Source organism: Anneissia japonica, unplaced genomic scaffold, assembly GCF_011630105.1.
Source record: "Anneissia japonica isolate Jap-2015-1 unplaced genomic scaffold, ASM1163010v1 scaffold14957_len2417_cov200, whole genome shotgun sequence".
In the NCBI taxonomy this organism is placed as follows: domain Eukaryota; kingdom Metazoa; phylum Echinodermata; class Crinoidea; order Comatulida; family Comatulidae; genus Anneissia; species Anneissia japonica.
In genome coordinates this window covers 1-2417 of record NW_022726647.1, presented here as the reverse complement: position 1 = coordinate 2417, position 2417 = coordinate 1, and the positions used below count along the sequence as shown (strand labels likewise).

General features: G+C 35.1%; 1 protein-coding gene across 1 annotated transcript; it reads left to right on the top strand.

The window, feature by feature from the left end:
• Positions 1-6: 6 nt before the first annotated feature.
• LOC117113323 (ankyrin repeat and KH domain-containing protein 1-like) lies at positions 7-1694 on the top strand. Its single transcript, XM_033256627.1, has 4 exons — positions 7-78; positions 738-833; positions 1135-1251; positions 1503-1694. Exons 1-4 carry the CDS (start codon positions 61-63, stop codon positions 1659-1661), a joined length of 390 nt encoding a protein of 129 aa, XP_033112518.1. The 5' UTR covers positions 7-60; the 3' UTR covers positions 1662-1694.
• The last annotated feature ends 723 nt before the right edge of the window (positions 1695-2417 follow it).

Genomic DNA, 2417 nt, shown 5'->3' with positions numbered 1-2417 from the left:
CTCCTGGTAAATGCCAAAGCTGATATTGATAGTCAAGATAATCGCAAAGTGTCCTGTTTGATGGCAGCATTTCGCAAGGTTAGCACAATCCACTCCTTGTTCATGTGACCCAAAATGTTAGATAAACAAACAAGAAGACAAAACAAAACCTTAAGAGTGGTGTAACAAACAAGTCTGAGACCCCTGGTTAAGGCATGTTTGGGGGAAGCCCCTCCCCCCTTTTTCAGCATAATAGACATTTTAAGAAAGTATTTAGATGGGGTTTTTTTTACAAGTTACTGCTCATTTAAAAGGCTCTGCTCGGCAAATATATGGGGCAGCAATGCTGATTAATATTCTAGGGCCCTAAAGGGCTGGGACTCCTGTCTTTGGTAGTGAGAGCTCAAACATACAGGAACCATTAATTTTCCAAGGTGTACTAAAATAGAGAGGTCTCTAAATTATTATACAGATTTTTAATAATTTAAACTGTCTCTAATATGTAATTTGGACTTAATCAGCAATACAGGTCTCCCTCTAAGATCACCTCCAATGAAAGACCACTTTTCCCGTTATCCCAAATTTATCTTTATTATTATAATTAAATACCAAAGCTGCCAAAGACCATGGGAACCCCAGTCCCAAACGTGGTCTTTAATTGGAGATTTAAGCGGAAATACGATGTCACATGTTTTTAAGTTACAGTTCGTTGTCATGCTTGAGTGCACATGTTAAAAGGGCATGTCCTCTTTTTCTAGGGTCATGTTAAAGTAGTGAAATGGATGGTGAAGCATGTAAATCAGTTCCCATCAGATACAGAGTGTATGAGGTTCATTGCCACTATTTCAGACAAGGTAAGTGATTGTATTGTTACATTCATACTTCCTCGTCCCCAGCCTGAGACAGTAGGGGTAGCATGTTGGTGGAAATATAAACGCATAGCTTGTATTTGCCATTGTCTTCTGCTGCTTTTGAGTAGTTGTCCAAATACAAAACTTGTCCCATCTTTCACATTAGTGGTGTATCTCTACACTTTAATATTCACACACCTTGCACATTTATTCTCAATACACTTTATCGTCGTAATAATTACTTTCCTCTGGTTGGATAATTGTTCCAAGCTTATCATTAACTTTTATTATGGCTTTGGCTTAGGAGCTGCTAAAGAAATGTCACCAGTGTATGGAGATTATTGTCACAGCCAAAGATAGACAGGCCGCTGAAGCAAACCGAAATGCAAACATTCTACTTGAAGAACTGGAATCGGAGAAGGTATGTGAAACTTCTTCCCATCAGAAACTAACCCTCCGGAAAACTATTTTCATTTTTTTTTTTTGATATATTAACAGATAACATTCATGTGATGATCTTTTAAATGATTTGGAAGAAACAAAAACAATAACCTTAGTGTAATAATAATAATAATAATTATTATTATTATTATTATTATTTTTATAATAGTAATAATAATATGAATTATTTGTATAGAGAATTAATAGGTAATTTCTATCTTTTCATTATAGTCAAGAGAAGAAAATAGGAAGGCTGCAGCTGCTAAAAGAAAGGAAAAGAAGAAGTTAAAAAAGAAAGAGAAGAAAGCAGGGAAACCCACCAATGACCAATCACAGGAGCCCGAAGAGGAGGAGGAAGAAGAGGAAGAGAAAACGCCAGCACAAAGTTAGTCAACTTTTAGTTGGCAGACATTGCCAATTAGAAATCACTGTTATTTCATTCATTCATTCGTTCATTCAATTGTTCATTCATGAATTCATCCAATTGTTCGTTCATTCATTCCATAATTCTTTTATTAATTTAATTATTCATTCATTCATTCATTCATTCAATCAGTCAATAATTCATTCATTAATTCATGCATATTGGGGTTTCCAAAATTGACATGAAAATTGAGCCAGTCAATTGGACAGTGACTCAGTATTTTATTGTAGACCGAAGCCAAATTCACCAAAAAAAACAAAATCCAGAAAATAGAGAAAGCATAATGAAGCAGCACAACCATACACGACAATGTGCCCACACCACAATTTTCCCATCTACTGTAAATCTTAGTCTAAACAACTTATAATGCCATAATTCTTACCAGTCGCTGAATTGCATAAAATTATATTGTTGTTTCATCTAAAATTTTGTTTACCATTTTGGATAATCATTTCCACCTTATTTTACTGGGCATACTGTAGGCATCTGCGCATGAATGAATTCAGTTCAGTTTCTTTCTTTATTCAATTTCAAATAGCCTTGCATAAAATTGCAGTCACATAAAATATTTAAATACATTTGAGGCAGATGTGGAGCTAGCACAGACACGGAGTCCATCAACCGCTAGCTCCCTACAGATACAAAATAAAGAAATGAACAAGCATAAGGGAAAAACAAAGAACAACTATAGTCCAATCCTTAAGGGTCAATCCAAAGTCAAA

Bases quoted from the DNA above. Each gene is read 5' to 3' on its own strand.
- LOC117113323 (XM_033256627.1), top strand. The intron at 834-1,134 runs GTAAGTGATTGT...GCTTTGGCTTAG, and splicing joins TTGCCACTATTTCAGACAAG to GAGCTGCTAAAGAAATGTCA. The intron at 1,252-1,502 runs GTATGTGAAACT...TTTTCATTATAG, and splicing joins AAGAACTGGAATCGGAGAAG to TCAAGAGAAGAAAATAGGAA.